General features: G+C 45.0%; 1 protein-coding gene across 4 annotated transcripts in view; it reads right to left on the bottom strand.

The window, feature by feature from the left end:
* The window catches only part of PRKAG2 (protein kinase AMP-activated non-catalytic subunit gamma 2), a 231,560-nt gene that overhangs the window by 110,599 nt on the left and 103,247 nt on the right, over positions 1-17,714 (bottom strand). Inside the window, exons 1-2 of one of the 4 annotated variants that reach the window (XM_075082284.1) lie at positions 10,441-10,562; positions 10,194-10,336 (exon numbers count right to left, since the gene is read on the bottom strand). The exons of the other annotated variants lie outside the window; for them this stretch is intronic. Coding sequence (XP_074938385.1) covers positions 10,194-10,299 — 106 coding nt within the window. The 5' untranslated portion in view covers positions 10,300-10,336; positions 10,441-10,562. Of the gene's footprint in view, positions 1-10,193; positions 10,337-10,440; positions 10,563-17,714 lie in introns of those variants that run through there. 4 annotated transcript variants of the gene reach the window in all.

The raw sequence follows: 17,714 nt of genomic DNA on the forward strand, positions 1-17,714 counted from the left end.
GAACGTTACCCAAAGTGGGGCAGGAGCCGGGGGTGCCCAGACACTGCTCAGCTCAGGAGGGCATTAATAACCGCCCAGGACTCTCGAGGTCACGCTTGAAATGGCCAGGAGGCAGCCTGGGTCATTTTTGTAGGAAACACACATCTTTCTGCCTTTGTGGCCCAATAAAGGAGTCAGTATTGGTCTTAAGCTTTAAGTGGTGGTCTCCTTCTGCTGGTCTGCTGACACAAATGAGCTGTACAATCAGCCCTAGCAGCCTGTACCTGAGAAGTCACGCAGTTCTTGAAAATTTATCACAGAACCATAGAATCATTAAGGTTGGAAAAGACCTCTAGGATCAAGTCCAACCATCAACCCAACACTACCATGTCTCCTAAACCATGCCTTGAAGCGCCACATAAGTACATCTTTTAAAAACCTCCAGGGATGGCGACTCCCCCACCTCTCTGGGCAGCCTGTGCCAATGCCTGACCACTCTCTCAGTAAATAAATTTTTCCTAGTATCCAACCTAAACCTCGCCTGATGCAGCTTGAAGCTGTTTCATTCTATCACTAGTAACTTGGGAGAAGAGACCAACCCCCACCTTGCTACAACCTCCATTCAGGCAGTTGCAGAGAGTGATGAGATCTCCCCTCAGCCTCCTCTTCTCCAGACTAAACACCCCCAGCTCCCTCAGCCGCTCCTCTTAAGACCTGCTCTCCAGACCCTTCCCCAGCTTCGTTGCCCTTCTCTGGACACGCTCCAGCACCTCGAGGTCCTTCCTGAACTGAGGGGCCCAAAACAACACACCATTCAAGGTGTGGCCTCATGAGTGCCGAGCACAGGGGCACGATCCCTGCCCTGCTCCTGCTGGCCACACTATTGCTGACACAAGCCAGGTGCTGGTGGCCTCCTTGGCCACCTGGGCACTGCTGGCTCATGCCCAGCCGGCTGTCAGCCAGCACCCCCAGGGCCTTCTCTGCCGGGCAGCTCTCCAGCCACTCCTCCCCAAGCCTGTAGCGTTGCATGGGGTTGTTGTGACCCAAGTGCAGGACCTTGCACTGGGCCTTGTTAAGCCTCATACAGTTGGCCTGAGCCCATCAATCCAGCCTGTCCAGGTCCCTCTGCAGAGCCTTCCTGCCCTCCAGCAGATCAACAATCCCATCCAACTTGGTGTCGTCTGCGAACTTACTGAGGGTGCAGTCGATCCCCTCATCCAGATCTTTGATAAAGTTATTAAACAAGACTGGCCCCAACACTGAGCCCTGGGGAACCCCGCTTGTGACCGGCCGCCAACTGGATTTAGCTCCCTTCACCACAACTCTCTGGCCTCGGCCATCCAGCCAGTTTTTTACCCAGCGAAGAGCACACCCATCCAAGCCATGAGCAGCCAGCTTCTTTAGCAGGATGCTGTGGGAGACAGTGTCAAAGGCGTAACTGAAGCCCAGGTAGACAACATCCACAGCCTCTCCCTCATGCACTAGGCGGGTCACCTGGTCATAGAAGGAGATCACGTTGATCAGGCAGGACCTGCCTTTCATAAAGCCATGCTAACTGAGCCTGATCCCCTGTTTGTCCTGCACATGCTTGGTCAAAACAAGAGCAGCTGTATGCAAATGTTGAGAATTGGGTGGGAAAAGATGCACAGTCAGGATATTTGCAAGTTCAGCTTTTCTTGCAATTGAACAGCTGAACATCACAGAAATCATAGAATCATAGACTGGCTTAGGTTATGTTGGTTAGAAAGGATGTCTGGAGGCTGCTTCTCCAATCTCCCACTCGAAGCAGGTCTGGTATCAACCAAGGCCAGCTGTAGCTATGGCTTTGGCTAGCTGAGTCTTGAAAATCTCCCGGGATGGAGAGGCCACAACCTCTCTAGGTTACTTGCACCAGTGCTGGACCATCACCTTGAGGGAGTTTTTGCTGACATCCAGTCTGACGCCTCTCAGCTACAAGCTCCTATTTTATATTCCTTCTTTTACCATCTGCCACCACTAAGAAGAGTTTGGCTCTATCACCTTTGAAACTGCCCTTTAGGTAGTTGCAGTCTACTTTTAGATGGTCCCTTAGCCTTCTCTCTGCTGGACAAAATATCCCCAGTTTCCTCAACCTCTCCACACAGATCCCAAGACATCTGCTCCAAGTCCCAAAACATCTTGGTAGTTCTCCAGGGAAACTCTCTCCAGTTCCCCAGAATTTTTATGATGGTGGGGGGGTGGGGGTGGGGGGGGGGTGGGGGGGGTGGGGGCAACACACCAGAAATAGGGCACCCTATTCCAGGTGCAGCCCCACCAGCACTCGGTGGAGGGGTATAATAACCTCCTTTGACTGGATTGATCCATTCCTCCTGATGTAACCCAGTACGTGGTTCACCCTACTGGTGATGACAGCACATTTTTGGATCATTTTCCAGATGATATCCATGACAACCCCCAAGTCCTTCTCGCTGGGGGTCAGTCATCAGTGCCCAGCATGTACTGCTGCACGGGCTCATCTCACCCACCATCCATGTCACTAAGGAGTGTTATCAGTCCCTACACTGATCCCTGGGTGTTGACCATCCCTAAATTCAGATATGTCCCTTGGGAAAAGTCAACATTTTTCCAGCTTCTCATCCTTTCAACTCAGTCCTTCTCTCAAAGAGGCTGGTACTGTCTTCACCTCCGAACACCCATCCAAGTTTTGTTGCCACTATTGCAGCAAGAACATCTCTGTTGCAAACTTTTCATCTCCCTCATGTCTCCAGCTGACTTTCAATCTCATTTCTCCCTCATCTGTATTTCTTAAATTGATTTCTGTCCTATTCTTGCTTATTGTCTCTAACAATACTATATACAAGCAGTGGAGATATCACAAATAATCTATTCCCCTCCAGGAGCATCGGCTGCCAAGAAAGGCAGGATCGTTGCAAGAATCCTGCATATGCTATCGTAATTCTTGCACTGACTGAAATAAAACTGCAGGTCCAGATGGGCAGGATCTGTTAAACAATCCGGTGACTGTAGCTCTGAGCACGTCAAAAGGGTCCTTGTTACCCCAGAGAGAACACAGCACGGGGAAGCAGCTGTTTTGCAATGCCTGGAAAAAACTCTGAGGAAACAACAGGACGCTCGTAATTAATTTCAGCTAATCCTATTATCCCTCCTCCAGCTTAATCGCCCCAACTTTATCAAAAGAGGAGCAGAAAAAGGACAGGACGGGAACTCTTTGGTGCAAGCGTGTGATGCAGTGCTGGGCTCCGTCCTTAAACCAAGTAAGGCTGCGTGACCTTTCTGGCACAGAGAATTCAAGCCTCCAAGCCAAGCCTGCCAGACACACAATGATATCTCACAGAGCAGCCATTCATCTTTCAAGACCTAAGCCTTTGTGTTTCAGTATGACTCTGTAATGACAATAAAACGGCTAAAACAATTTTGAGGTGTTAAATCCCACCGCTCAGAGCCCTTTTGAGTCCTTGAACTGCTTTTAGGTTGGACAAGAATGAAGGTGAGAGTAGAAAACAGCTGAAATCTGGTAATTCCTGGGATTTGCTGATCCAATAAACCTGACAAACTGCCTTAACAACATCTTTGAAATTGCACTCTTGGCAATTCACTGAAACTTTGAGCAAGGAGTCAATAGTCTGAAACATTGATTTCTAATTAAACAAAAGTACCCACCTACCTAAATGCTACTGTCAAGTGGAATTTTAGGCTGTGAAAACATATCTGACCTGGAAATTTGCTTTTAAAACCTGGCAACAGCATTTGTAATATAGATGCATGGGAGTATAAATAAACTGTCATCTTGCTTAGCCCATTCAAATCAAGTAGAAAGTCAGACCAGGATAACAGCTTCTCATACAGATATTCTTTGGAAGGTCAGAGCCCTTGAAAAGTACAAGGAAAGAAGGTGGAAAAAACACCTGGGGCAATAAGGATGAGAGTGCAATTTTGATCATGCATGGAAAACTAATTCCAGTGATTTTTGGCACGTAGGTTGTGACCCTCCAGTGTTCAGCATGAAGACACTCCAGGCTGCATTCTTTAAACTGAGATGTTATGTATGAAAGTCTTATCTACACTATGGTCTTTTCACCTCAAAAATGAATCAGATGATAGTTAATTATATCACAACGTGACTGATATAGTTTTCAAGCCTTATACATATCAAAAGTCACCTGGTACCTGAAGGTAACAGAAGTGAAGGATGGAAAAGGAAATCCCGATAAATACATAAATATTGTCTGCTTTCAGAAACAGCTGGTGTCTGCATCCACTTTCACTCACAGTAGGTACCCAGCTTCCTTCTGTCTCGATTTCTCCTTTTCCACCTCAATGAACCCCTCCTCATACCTGCATTTCACAGCTTTACCTAGATTCAATCCCAAGATTTGCATTTAGTTTCTCTCTGTCTTTCAGAAATAACATTCATCCCGCTGTTCCAAACGACGCTATTGGAATAGCAGCAGAATTAAGATATCATCAAGACAGTGAAAAAATGAAGTGTCTATGATGCTGCTGTGCCTGGGGGAGAAATACCTGCACCCACAGGGACCAACAAGGACCGTAACCACACGGACGCCTCCCAGATATGAACTCAGAGTTCCCAGGTGAGAACTCTCCCTGACGAAAACCTGTACAGTTTGTAAAATAGCAAGCCAAAAGGGAGGCTAGCCCTGCTGGTCTGACCCACCACACTGCTGACAACAGCACATCAGTGCTGAGTAGTTCAGTCATTTATAGCAGTATTAGTATTTTTGATCAAACTTTGCAACGAGATGCACAGAGCTGCCTGGAGCAGGACTGGGAAGAAGCGTCCGTGGGCAGATCGATTTGCAGCACCGATCTGTAAATTTGTGCCTCAAGAGAACATATGGTATTTTCACGTGTATAACCTGCCACAAAATATAACTTTCTTTGAAAATAAATTGCTTGGGGAATTTGCGTTCTCAGATAACTCAGTGTGAGAGCAAAGAGTCTACATCTTCTTTAAGCCCACAAAGGGCTGCAGTGGAAGGATGCTGCTGGGCCCTGCATCAGGGAGGGAGCAAGGGAAGAGTCCAGGGCAAAGCACTCTGCTCTATTTCAATTTCCACCAAATCAGTGGAGGTTTTCTGGGGTTTATTACTATCTGAATTTACCAGTACCTGCTTGAAAATGCCTTGCTGATTCTATCGTTTCATGGGCACAGTCCTTTTCCCCCCATTCAGAATGCTTTAAAGCTTTGTACCAAGCTGGGATGCGCCAGAAAGCACAGTGACTATAAGGAAGTGGAAAATGGCAAAATAAAAAGTCTCAAACATTTTATCTGGCTCACCATCAATTTTCTCCTTCCTGACAACCAGCCATAGAAATTTCACAGCTTCCAGGTTTCTGAGCTCTCTGTAGTACAAGATTAATCAGTAATGATCAGCAAGGGCTGCACATTTTCTAAAATCACTGTCAGCTCAACAGAGCATGAAAACCAGTAGAGAAAATCATTAACAAACCAAAGCTGTCTCAGTTTCTCATGCCCAGTCTCTGATGCTGGTGGTTTTAAGCTGCTTTGCAGGAGCAACAGGATTTTGCTCTTTCAGTTCATTTACAGCAGCAGCTGGAACATGCAGTGACTCCTTCACTCTCATTTATTTCTCCAGAAATTGTTTTGCCATGGTTTCTCCCCCACTGCCTCATAACAGAAACATCCCACCAGAATGATAAAAATAAATATCTCAGCTCTGGTCCTCCCACAAGCAGCATCACCCACTTTGGGGTGAAGTGCCGGATGAGCTACAGGTCCCCAGGCTGGAGGAGCAGGAGATCAAGTCCTGCCTCCTTTTGTTATTGCTTTTCTGTCCTCCTCCCACAGAGGACACATTCTGTCCCTGTTCCCAGTGCAGTTATCTGCAACCTGGCTTGTGCCAACAAACAATGGTGTGAGCCAGGCTGAGTATCCTCTGGGTTCCATTTGCACTCAGAGAGGTCGTGGACCACCTGCTCTTTGGTTTGGTGTAAGTCCTTGCCCATGGACTGCTGTCTGAGCTGGTTGCATCCCATGGCACGTTAACCCTTACATTAACATTAACATATAGACGTGGCACTTCAGGACATGGTTTAGGAAGCACGGTGGTGTTGGGTTGATGGTTGGACTTGATCTTAGAGGTCTTTTACAATCCTTAATGATTCTATGATTCTGTAATGGTCTCTGTGGTTATCATTGATGCAGTCACCACATCTCTGCTGTTGGGAAGGAAATGTACGATTTCTTCACTTGACACACGATCACACTCACCTCCAACTCCAGGCATCTGGGAAGGATCATGGCAAGCGATGGAAGAACCCCCTTGAGTTTTTGACTGAGAGGGGAGGACATTTACCCTTGGGTTGAGGATATAAAGATGCTCTAAAATACAGCACTTCCCAGATCTGCTCTAGAGCCTTAGCAGCCCTCTATCCCACAGCAGTTAGCATGGACATGAGATAAAACATGTGCACTGAGTGCCACCAGCATGGCTGCAGCAAATTATGGAGCAACTTGGGCACAAACCCCTGCCCTTCACACCAGGACCACCTGATATGTGTACATGGCAGACTGAAGCATGTTTACAGGTGTATGTATTGGGGTCTGAGCCATTCAGAAGGCTCATTACTAATTTAGTCCTAGTTTGCACCTAATTATAACAGCTGGCAGGGAAATTGTCCTCAAGAGTGTTGTTGAGGCAGGGCAGATCAGGGGCCGAGGGGCAGCACTGAGGTTTGCTGGGAGCCCCTTGGACCTGGATTGTTGGGGCTCAGCTTTGGCCCCTGCTGATTAAAACCCACAGCAACAAATCCCAAGAGGAGCAGAGTGGGCATTTCCATGCAGCTAAAAGCCTCCAAAATCAGCAGTTTGAGGCTAAAGGCCTGGGCACAAGGCAGTGCCAGGGGTCATGGCAACCATGTGTGCTGCAGAGCGGTTCCTTTGCTGGGCGCTCATGGCTTGGGTAGGGAAGAAATGCTTTTAACATTATACCTTTTGCATGTGTCATTCAGTCCTTCACAGAATAGATGGTGTCCTTTAAAGGGCAGAGCAATTAGACTCACTGGGGCCAAAACATTGTCCCCTTCAGAAATGCCACAGAGCCTATCTATTTACAACACACTGGGCCGCAGCAAGTGCTGGCAGGCGGGGAAGCTGCCAGCGACCCTGCACAGGCAAGCCGCAACTGCAGTAGGAAGGAGGAAACTCTGCGGTGGTGATCCAGAGGTTGGAGAAATTTGGGGTAATTCCAGTCCTCAGCCCTGCCAACATCATATTGCATAAATCAGCTTCCCTGCTCTTTGGTGGATAGGTTGAGCTTTGAGGTCTCTCTGTTGGCTGCTCCTCTCCCTGAGCAAAGCTGCAGGCCCTCTGCCTTTCCCCCACAGCTCTCCCTGGTCTCGTTTGCTCCTGGTGCTTGTTCATGCTTTTTTCCTTCCCCTGTCTGTGTGATCCCTGCTTCTGTTTGGCCATACTCAGGTCTCCTCTGCTGTTCACTTGGCATAAAATGACTGTAAGGCTCCAAAACCAGGGAATTACAGTGACGCTCATCCTCAGCAATGCCACCCTCCACTTCTCTACCAGGATACGAACCTCTTCATCAGTGCAGAGGAAGGATGGGGTCTAGCTCAACTGATACACAGAAGAATGTACTACTTGATAACTTTAGCAGCAGCAGCCTGATGGTATCTACCCCTGGGAAGACGAGGAGCTGCGCTGGCCCAATCCTATTTACAACAAGGAGGACTCTTCCTTAAAACACTTAGAGAGATGGCCAAGAAAAACCAGAAATTCCAGATTCAACTAGTCCAGGTGACAGAGCACCCCTTTCTGGGGTATCAGGGTTTTTTTTGCCTCTTCTTTCCTTTTCCACCCCTTTCTGAATATGATCCAAACTCATTCAGCAACAATGAGGCTGCAGTGGCAGCACAGCCGTCCTGGGAGAGCTGGGTGGGAAAGCCCATGCTGGATTGCTGCCATTCATTTCTCATCCCTGATGGTAGATGGCAACTAAATGACATGCGCCAGTGTGTGATCAAACCTGATGAGCCACCAAGTCTGGTTTCTACCAATGCTCCTGCATGCCACAAATACTGATCATAAAACCTGCTGAGCACCGGTGGTTCCCTTGGGAGCTGCTCAGAAAGTGTATATGAAGGCCTAATAGCTATGAGATACAGATAAAAGCTGGAAAATAATGCAAAGCTTTTGTTTTGACATTTCCCTGCAAATAATTAAGGCCATATTTTTGGGTTAAAAAAAAGACCAACCAACAAACAAGCATTTGCAAGTGCATTAACCTGTTTCTCAAAAGGAATCCAGACTCCGCTGGGATGGCAGAGGCAATCCCCGCAGCAGAGCATCCAAGGAAGGCAGTAACCCAGACACGTCCTGTTTACTTTTTCCTACTCTGGTGACTTGGTAGTTCTTTGTTCATGATGGAAATGCAATGCAGGGAGCTGACCTGATCATGCTTTTACAAGAATGGCAGCTGCAAGGTCTGTAAATACTGCGCAGAAAACTCTGCCTAATGCTTGCTGTGTACCACTGGAGTGGGCTACAGAGCTGGATTAATGGGAGTGCGGATAAGGAGGACCACATTTTTCAGCATTGCTGGCATTATACTTTCAACTGTTTTTTATAACTCTTTCACAAACATTACAGCTCATATAGCCAATACTTCTGGTGCAAAACAAATTATTTTCTCTGTGGAGGAAGATAAGGACAGGGTTTAGAGTTAGACTCTGAGGAAGACTTGCAACACTATGTTTGGTGCTTCCAGTGGTGAATCCTTTTGCAGATGTTGGCTATTCCCATCTCATTGATGAAAACACAAGAAGAGGGTGAATTAGTGGCTCAAAATGCCATTAATCACTCAATCAGCAAATCGTACAAGTGTTTCTGCCTAGGTAAGAATTTAGAGATTTTAATTAGAGATTTGGGAATAAATTTTACATCTGGGTAATCTGTAATCTAAATACTCCCCTCTTCTTGCATAAACTCTGTTACCTCTCTTTCTGCATCTTGCTGACACTGTGAAACACCAGAGACCTGGGTCATATCTCATTCACATCATCTTGACCTTACTACCACTCCAGCAGAAACCCTCAGACGGATTTAGGACAATGCAGAACAAGGCACAGTAGCTTAGATTTAAAAATACTTAACTGTACAAAACAGGAACAAAAGGAGAAGCATTTGCATAAAGGACACCTTGAAAACACCACAACCGACCACTAAATAAATTGCAAAATGTTAAATAGTAGAAAAGTAAGCTTTCTGGGCAGCCACCCATCCATCAATAGCAACTCCCCATCACTAAATCTGTATGTACCTCTCCACACCATACATATGGTCCAACACTACTCATACCTTTGCCATTCTGCCAGATTTAACACAGTGACTCCTGACTGGTAGACAGTAAAAAAGAGCCTTGCCTACCCTTTGCACAAGTCAGCCTCTCTAAACTCTGCCTTATCTGGCTGATTCAGTGTAACATCAGTTTTAAACCTCTTAGTCACAGGACAGAATCTCTCAGCAGCACTCATGGTCTTCGGGGAACCACAGAGTTGTAAAACAGCTACCATTAGTCCATATAGGAAATTAATGCATTAAACATTATGTTTCTCCACTATTCTTAAGAAAAACAGCCAGACCCTGTTGGAAAACCCCTTGTCTCCTGGCCAGCTGATCCCTACATGACACACACAGCTCAACACCTGTACTGGAGTTAATAGTGGCTAGGAAAAGATTTGATTAATGGAGAACGGTCCCTAGCTGCAACTCAAACACAATTATATTGATAATCGCAGTATCAGAAAGATATGTTCTTAAATGCTTTAATTATCAGATTGACATACAATTTTTCTTTATTCAAAATTCATCTTTAAATATATGGTGTTAGCCCTAACTTAGCATTTAGTTACTATTCTTCAGTTAAAGTAACATTAGTCAACAGCCCCTTTTGAATGTATTTCATAGCATTTACGGTAAACCTACCCGTAACCTCTCTTTTTTCCCAAAGATTGTATCTGATGTGTGTTACAGGTGTCAGGTCAGATGTTCATCTCCAGTGCAACCCAACATATAAATAACCTCCACACCACAATGGGGTGATTCAATGAAATTGGAAAGCACAAAATTGTTGCTCGATAATTCTCTATCCCCCACTTGCTGCCCTTTCCCAAAGACCAATGTCCCTCCTTTTCAGACAGGTAACACAGAGGGTCCCTACCGAACAGGCCATGAGGATCGGACTGGCATCTCGCCGAGCTTTTGCACTGCTCCTTTCTCTTCTTGCTCCCTCTAAAGCTACCAAAACGCTTCATGAGCTGCAACATACGCTCACGCGGCAGCAGCTGTCGGTCATGCCCAGGACTGAAGAAAAAAAGCAAGGCAAGGTGTCGCTTACATCAACAGCCCAGGTACAATAAAATAAAGCACCAGAAAGACCGTGTGGCTGCAAAAGAAGTCCAGCTCACCGGCGTTTCAGCTCTGAGGCACTTGGTTTTGGTCTTCGTGGACAGCCGCTCCGCAGCAGGCTGCCAAACCTCACACGCCAGCCGCTTCCAGTCTTAATTCCAGCGTACAGTAAGTCGCCTGCAAGTATCTGTGGACACAGGGAGAAGTTCAAAGTCTGCCCAGCTTGTAGCCACGGAGCTGTTATCCGTCAGCCGTCAGAAGCCTCGGAGACCAAAGCACCGTTTTCCAGTGGATCAGCTCATGCGGAAAAGGTCAGGAACCGCCTGATAAGCTCCCTCATTTAAAAAATGCAAAGGAGCCGCAAGTCCTCTTGAAGGGAACTGTCATGTGCAGCACGGCATGATGACTCTTTAAAAAGGCTGTAAAAGGAAACCATCCCTGGACAGACAATTCCTGGCAGCACACATCCTGGGCACACTCGCACCATGACATGACATCACCCAACTATTTTGATTCATGTGTGCTGGATCTTCGCAGCGACAGCATAGTCCAGCTGCCTGCTGATGAGCTCCGAAACACCCGACCCTCTGCAACTAATGACTAATGGATTAATGGGAACGAGCTTCTGCCAATTCATAAAGAGAAGGCTGATACTTTCTGGAAACTGTAGCCAGAGCAATGGGCTGGTCTTTCTCTAGCACGGTGCCCTCCCCGTGCTACACATATATATATGCTCTGTGTAGATTGCTCTATTCAAATTTGCTGTCTGCAAAGCAAAAGGCACCCAGGACAGCTGTTTGTAACACAATTGAAATCCACCTCGTGGTCTTTTCAATGAGGCAAACATTCACAGGGCTGTTGCTCATCCCAACCAGCCAGGGTGTATTTTGTTAGGCTCCGAGTCTGTGCATTTAGAGCTGTTTACTTCAGGAAAGAGTTGAGCAGCGTAGGCTAGATCTTGAGCAGCTGGAAAGGGGTACAAGCACAAACTAAGGCATGATCAAACTATTGTAGCCAGCCTTCCTAAGATTACTCTAAACGTTCTGTTAAATCAGAAGCATTTTTTAAAGTCATAGAGCACCAGCCTTTCCTCCGGATATCATGGGAACTTGAGGCTTGGATGTTTCAAAAATCAAACCCTTTATGAGTAATGAGAGCCTTTTCTCTTTAATTCCTAGGAGGAATTAAAGGCCTTAGCACCTTTTCCCTCTCCAAAGAAGCATGCCTTTTTCTTTGTGCCCATTATTGCTCCTGGGACTTAATATCATTAGAAAGGAAAAAAAAAAACCATCCATGAATACTGCAGAAAAAGACTTTTATCAACACAGATTTCTTGCAAGCTCTGGCCTTTCAGAAGGTTAGCTGTCACCAAGGCATCAATGCAAGGATGTGCTAGGAGTTCAGGGACCCCGAGTGAAGGTGCGGAGATGACAGCAGGTTCCCCTGCCATCCTCGATGACCAGATACTTCTCTTGGTCTACCCTATGGTGGACATGGAAGAAGACAGTACAGAGGGCACCTAGTGACCAAAATAACCAAATTATTAACACGACAATTATCTTCCAGACTGGGGTCTCACTAAGATCCAAGTGAGGAACCACAGTGATTAATTTAAGGCTCTTCCCATCCTTTCTTCTCCTGGCTTGTCCTACTGCTTTCTTTTATCCCCTTCTTTGTGGTCCTAGCCACAAGTTTCAGCCTTTCATATGAAGATCCTACTGCTTTTCACCAAATAACAATATTTTGCATAAAATAGCCTGTCAGCACAGTGCTTTACAAAAGCCCCTTCCCCAGCCCATCCCTTGAGGGTCACTGTTCACCCAGTGCAGAGAAGCAACAGGTTGAGCAATGAGAAGTGTTCAGGGACTGGCAGAGTAAAGTGTCAGCGTAACTTACATACTTGTTTTAACATTGTTGTAGGAAGTGTCAAGCTCTTCACATCCCATCTGGCCTTGTGTGACCACCACATTTACCTCTGCAAGCTTCATCTTCACTGTCCCTTCCCTTCATTCTGCCGTGCTCATGCCACCGCAACTGAGGCAGTAACTGTAGTGGGGCAAGCTCTGGCTCTACCCATAAGCACGTGTGACGGGCCAGCTCTCAACCTATTTCCACGAGACCCATGACCTTCACAGTCTTTCCTATTTGAAAAACTGTTCCTGAATAGCAAAACTGAATCTTCCTTGCTGCAATTTAAGCCTACTGCTTCTTATTCACCATGCACAGGGAGAACAGATTGTTCCCTTCTGCTCCAGAGCAGCCCTTCATATATTTGAAGACAGTTATCCAGTTTCTTTTCCAGTCTTTACTTGGCCAAAGACACAAGAAATGCTGCCTACAACACCAATGCAATCTGGACCTCAAGTTTCCCCTCCTTAGAAAAGCATTCCCTATTCTTCAGTGGCCAAAGGACTGCTGAGAATGACTTAATGTTGTCAGAAACGAACAAATTTAAATCCCCTTTTAATGAGATAAGAATTGGTATTGTTTCAGCATGGGAACAGCCTCCTTTCTGATGGAGGCCAAGGATAAATAGTAGCTGATGACCTTTGCAAGCAGGGCCATTGCACCAGGGGGGCTCATTTCCCCTTATTAAGGAAAGCAGCAAGACCCTGATGTTCCATACAGAGCTACCAGAAAACAAAACACTGTTTAACAACTGACTTTCACAGTAATTTGTTACAAAAAGCACTAAGTGCTTTGAGTACAATCATTTTATCTCCCACAGCTAATGGTCTAACAGATACTAGCACATTTACACCAGATACTACATCTCCTTAATGATTCCAGTGGAAGGATCTTATAAAACTAATAATAAAAAGCTGGGCTTCAAAGAGCTCCTTTGGGCCACCTACGTTCTGGAGATTGAAAACACAAATCCCTTCCAAACAACCATGAAATGGACTCTTGTCAAGATACTTCAAAGTCTCCCAAAATAGTTAGAGCATATTATGTTTCTTGGGCTGCAAAGGGATAACACTGTCCCCTTCCAAAATCCATACGTGGGCTCACTCTGAGAGGTACCAAGCACTGGACAGCTTAATAAAATTATTTGGGGGAAAGGAGCAAGCAAACACTGGCATATGTGTGTGAAGTGCTTCCCTAGTCCTGCTGTATCTGCTAAGCTTGCTGAACCTGAGCGATTTCACGGCCTTAGAGCATCCTCTACGCTGACAACTCATCAACCTGCCTCCAGCCCCACCACCCTCTTGCCCCAAGTCATCTGCTTCTCTGACGGTTTTACTTTGATGACCTAGTGTCAAGTCCAAAAAGAAAAGCCTAAAAAAGGCTCTAGAGCTAAAAAAAGACCTACATCTCAGGGAAATCTCCCTCACACCAGTTCTTGCCTTCACCCCGTCAGCCACCTGTGTGCCCAGCCACCCAGCAATGTCCTCCCCTGCTCATCCCAGCCTGCCATCCCCTTAAACCAGCTGTTGGTTTTTTTTAAAAAAAGGAGAGGCTGGAGCTTAAAAGGTAGAAAAGATAAACCTGCTTCTCTTATATTTTTCACTAATTCACAGGGCCACATAATGAGAGGAGTCTCATGGCAGGAATCATCTCCAAACCAACCTGAAAAAGACCCATCTGTGGCCGGGCTCCCTCTCCTCGATGCTTCTTTCTTTTCAGTTCTCCATCTCTCAGGATAACCCCCTTCCCCCCAGTGATTTAACATGACTCTTCAGGCACAAACATAACAAAAATCTTCCTTTCTCTGGAGGCAATGTGAAGATTTGCTCTATGAGATAGAATTGGGGTTTGAGCGTTCAGATTTGGTCACCAGATAGGAAATACGGAAAACGCCATTGCACCAGCCAAGCGCAGCCATCATGGGGTGTCTGACCCAGATGGCAGAGTTTTGAAACACAAACTGATTCATCCGTCTCATGGAAGCGTAAGTTCTGTGCCATGGTGAAAGTACTTTAAATGCTGAGATTTTGAACTATTTCCTCACTTGCCTTTTTAATAGGAACTTTAACCTGATATACAAATGCAGCAGCAGAGTGTGGGGCAGGCAATGGGGACCACTTAATCCTATCAGGGTTTATTCTGGTGTGAAAATGGAAAAAACCAATACTTTTCTCCTTGAAATTTAAGAGCTTATTTAGCACAAAACAGGAAGGCTAAAAAGAATATGCGTCCCCTTAGTGAAAATTAATGCTATAGCTGGCTTCTGACTGCAAATCAGCAAAACCAAGTATTTCCCTTTCCTCATTGCTGAGAATTTTCTTTTTCAAAATCCACAGTTTTTGTCATTGCTGAAAGAAATAAAGTTCACTCTTAGAAGGGTAAGGCACGAACCAGGTTTGCATTTTTACATGGATCACTTTTCTCTGCCTTGTCCTACTTAAAAATTTCCCTAAATTGGAATTTTTCTAAACTTCTCTTCTTATACAGACTGATGTTGGCAAAATTAAACAATTTTTATCACCATCAGTGCTGCTGGGCCACTCTTACAAGCCTTACAGCACCAGACTGGTTTTTAACTGCAACTGTATTTCATATAAATAGCTAGCTTGAAAAATATTTCAAAATAACATGCAAATAAATATGTAAAAGAGATGTTTGCTCTAAAAAAACCCAGTCAAGACTACAAGTGATGCAATGCACAGTAACAAAAGCCTGTTTTGCTCAAACACTGTTTGGAGGCTGGCTGAACAGAGCATGCAGCCTGTGTTTTCAAAGGGAAATACAAACTACTGCTTTCTCCATCTGGTCCAAGTCCAGCTCACACCCCATAAAAGAACTGCAAGTTTATGACTCCAAGCTGGGCTCAATTACTTCCCATAATCATAACCGAGTGTTTCACTGTAATGAGTTTTTGTCTTTATCCCCCCTTTTTCATACTACTTCATGCTGCTTTCACTGTGTATTAAGAAAGATTTCAACCTCTGAAGCTGTCAGGCTGGCACTGAATTGGTTTTGAAAAATTTGAAAGTTTAATTTTACATCTTTTTAGTGGTCCCAAAGGTGCACACTAGATTCCCCAGAACTCTTGGTAAATTACTTATAAATTACATCCTGGCGTCTTTGTGATGTTTTTCTATCCTACCTTTCCAGAGGTTATAATACGAACCAGCAGGAATAGGAGTAACAGCAATGGTAGTGTTGGTGTACTGGCAATTCCTAGTAAGAAAAACACTGTATTTCACACTCAGAGCACTGAGAAGACCCAGAAGACCGATAAGCTGGGACTGATGACTATGATCCTATCCAAATGATAATTTTATAATTTCCCCACATCCTACTAATAAACTGTGGTGCATATGTTTCGCTTCTTTAGCAATTTCAGTTTGTGCTGTGAAAAATGGAGCCGTTCTTACATACGCCACAATCTGGCTGTGCTCAAAACAGCAAAACAGTATTTGATCCAGCAAGCACAGGATGTCTGGTGTGACAACACAACTCCTAAAATTTAATAAGTTCTCAGCTGAAGGAAAACATCTCAGCAGTAACTGCTACAAAAAAATAGTAGCAGCAATAAAGTTCCTTAGAAGTATTTTTCCACTTATGCTTTTCTCATCTCTTCTTATTATTCTTGCTTCTATCAAGTCTTTCAACCATATCCATCCACAAAACCTTGAGAAGGAGATAGGATTCACTGGAACATCACAAATCTGTTTTTCATCCTCTTCTTGTTCTTCTTTCTTTTCCGCTTCCTCACTTCTCATGCAGGGTTGGAAAAGATTAAATGATGCTAAAGTTGTAATGGGCATTGTAGGGCTGAACAAAATATCTCCTTCTGTTTAAATTAAAGAAAAAGTCTTCCAACCAGCACTGAATGGGTCGCAAACTGAATGACGGCAAATTAATAAAGCCTGAAATTACTCCAAGAAAGTGGTCATATTAGGGATGGTCAGTACCTGAAGAGTGAAATTCATGTCACTGACCATAGCGAACACCCCAAAATGCAAGTGCACCACGACCCCACAGAAATACAGTCCTCCACCGATTCTGCCTTAAGAGATTTATTTGGAGAGATGATGAAAACTCCACTGAATTAGCAACAGTTTGCACTAATCCTCAGCTGTCCTTGGACGTCAACCCTACACAAACCCAGCCAGCATCCCTTCGTTGCACAGCCATAGCCACCACATTTGCAATTCAGAAGGTAGTAAGAGCATTAGCAGTAAAAAAGCTTCACACGCATTTACTGCAGTTTTAACATTCACACTGGCACGGTTCTCATAAAATGCACCATTGGTGACCAACATACACCTTGGAAGCAATGCCTTCATCCTAAATCTAGATAGGATGATGAGGTTTCAAAGTAATTTCAAGTTCTGTACCCCTCTGCTCCCCACTGTGAGCAGATACACCTGACAGCTAAAGCCAAGAAGTTTGCTTATGCATGAAATAAGACAACAAAGAGGCTCCTGACTCGGTATTATTATTATCTACTATTTTTGGTTGAAAATAATCTTAAGTGTTCCCTAACAATAAAAAATGCCAACAGTGCAATTTTGCAGTTGACAGTCATCCCACAAATGACCCATTCCTATACCACAGTGGATATAATAAAGACCTGTACTATCTATATTATACACAGAAAATTAGAGACAGTGGTCAGCAGCAGCCTATTAGACATGTGAGACAATGCAGAAATGCTGACTGAATAGAAAATTGAACAACACGTTGAAAAGCTAAATGCTTAGCTAATGCTTGAGAAGCCTTTCTCATTCCTGGCTCCAGTGACTTCACTGACAAAGTTCTTCAGTGATGAAAGAGGGACCTCACTGGTTCAGCTGCAAGAAAGCAGCAGCTTCCAGAGGAGTGAACCATTCCTTGTGAACTCGTAACCTCAAGTCTGCCAAAGCTCAAGGACAAAGGAGTTTGCATACGTGTGCTTCTCCTGCTCTTAGCTGCTGTGATGGTGCAGGAGAGCCTGAGGCCCACGATCAGGTTACCTATTGGGGTATCTAATGCAGGTGCTTACACAGAATGGACATTTTCCATGAACTATTGCAAATGTTGTTTTGTTGACAGTGAAAGCAGGGTCTTGTAGCATTAACCAGTGGTGAGCTGAATTGTTCACTGAACTCAAACTCAAAGCTCACAAAATCCAGTGACTATCTGGGGTATCCACAGGAAGGGCTTTAACTGCTTATTATATAGCTACCGACAGTATATTTACATGAATGACTAAGGACGTCGCACAGGACTGGATCTCAATCTGATGAACTAAACTCAGGCGTAATGCCAAGAGAGGAAATTCCTAAAGGATCACCCAACACTGCATTGTCATTACAAGTGGGATTGCTCCAGCAAGAGGATTACAATACAAAGGGAGGAATCCACTGTGCACAGACAGGGACTGCACTGAAATCCAACCCCC

Source organism: Phalacrocorax aristotelis, chromosome 2, assembly GCF_949628215.1.
Source record: "Phalacrocorax aristotelis chromosome 2, bGulAri2.1, whole genome shotgun sequence".
Classification (NCBI taxonomy): domain Eukaryota; kingdom Metazoa; phylum Chordata; class Aves; order Suliformes; family Phalacrocoracidae; genus Phalacrocorax; species Phalacrocorax aristotelis.